Source organism: Penaeus monodon, chromosome 20 (genome assembly GCF_015228065.2).
Source record: "Penaeus monodon isolate SGIC_2016 chromosome 20, NSTDA_Pmon_1, whole genome shotgun sequence".
Lineage (NCBI taxonomy): Eukaryota > Metazoa > Arthropoda > Malacostraca > Decapoda > Penaeidae > Penaeus > Penaeus monodon.
This window is the reverse complement of record NC_051405.1, coordinates 46,248,450-46,249,267: the sequence shown is the minus strand read 5'-3', so window position 1 is coordinate 46,249,267 and position 818 is coordinate 46,248,450. Positions and strand designations below refer to the sequence as shown.

General features: G+C 68.2%; 1 protein-coding gene across 1 annotated transcript in view; it reads right to left on the bottom strand.

Moving 5' to 3' along the window:
- LOC119585880 (BAG family molecular chaperone regulator 3-like) overlaps positions 1-818 on the bottom strand; it is a gene marked incomplete in the record, with an annotated part of 19,502 nt that overhangs the window by 1,748 nt on the left and 16,936 nt on the right. Inside the window, 1 exon segment of the mRNA XM_037934611.1 lies at positions 1-710. Within this exon segment, the coding sequence (XP_037790539.1) occupies positions 1-710 (710 nt within the window).

The following is an 818-nucleotide window of genomic DNA, read 5'->3' as shown; positions in this document are numbered from 1 at the left end:
GCGGGCGTCTGTGTCTGCGGCTTGTTCGCTGGGACGAACGGCTTGGGGATCGTGTTGAACTTGGCGGGCAGCGGCGACGCGGGCTTCGCCGGCGGGGCGCCGGGGCCCTGGGGAGCCTGGGGCGTGATGCTGATCTTCGACACGAACCGCTGCTGCTGCGGCGACGCCTGGCTGGCCTGTGACTGCAGGGGCTGCTCAGCCATCTCGGGAGGCGCGGACGCGCAGCGCGTGCTCCGAGGGACGTCCCTCGAGTGGTCCGAGGCGTCGACGGCGGACGTAGTTCTGACTGGGTACTGAGGGGCGTTTCTGGTGTGGCTCGTTCGTAGCGGCGCAACTGGCTCGTTCTCTACCTGCTGCTGCTGCCGAGACGCAGAGGGCGGGGCCGGAGCCTCCAGCCGAATGGGGATTTCGTGTGAGGCCACAGGGCCTTCGGTGGACCCACCGGAGCACTGCGAGGACTTGTCTGTGGCCGCGGCATCGCAGGAGTCGTCCTCGGAGGTGGCGCTCATAGCCGACCCGCCCGAGCTTCGGCGCTCCCGCCAGGGGCCCCCGCGGCGGCCCATGGTGGCGAAGTGCGGCGCGTGCGACATGCGGTGCGCAAGGTCGCTCATGTCATCGTCCTCCGACATCCAGTCAGGCATGCGGAACATGCCGTGGCGTCCGCGCAGGTCGCCCATGCAGCGCCGGGCCAGGTCCTCGCCGTCCTCCGCCTGCGGGAGACAAGACCGTCACGAGGCGGGACAGGAGGGGGGGGGGGTCCAATTAATCAGACATGACACTAATGGATAAGTGTGAGTACGGGTGTGTGTAAACCAATT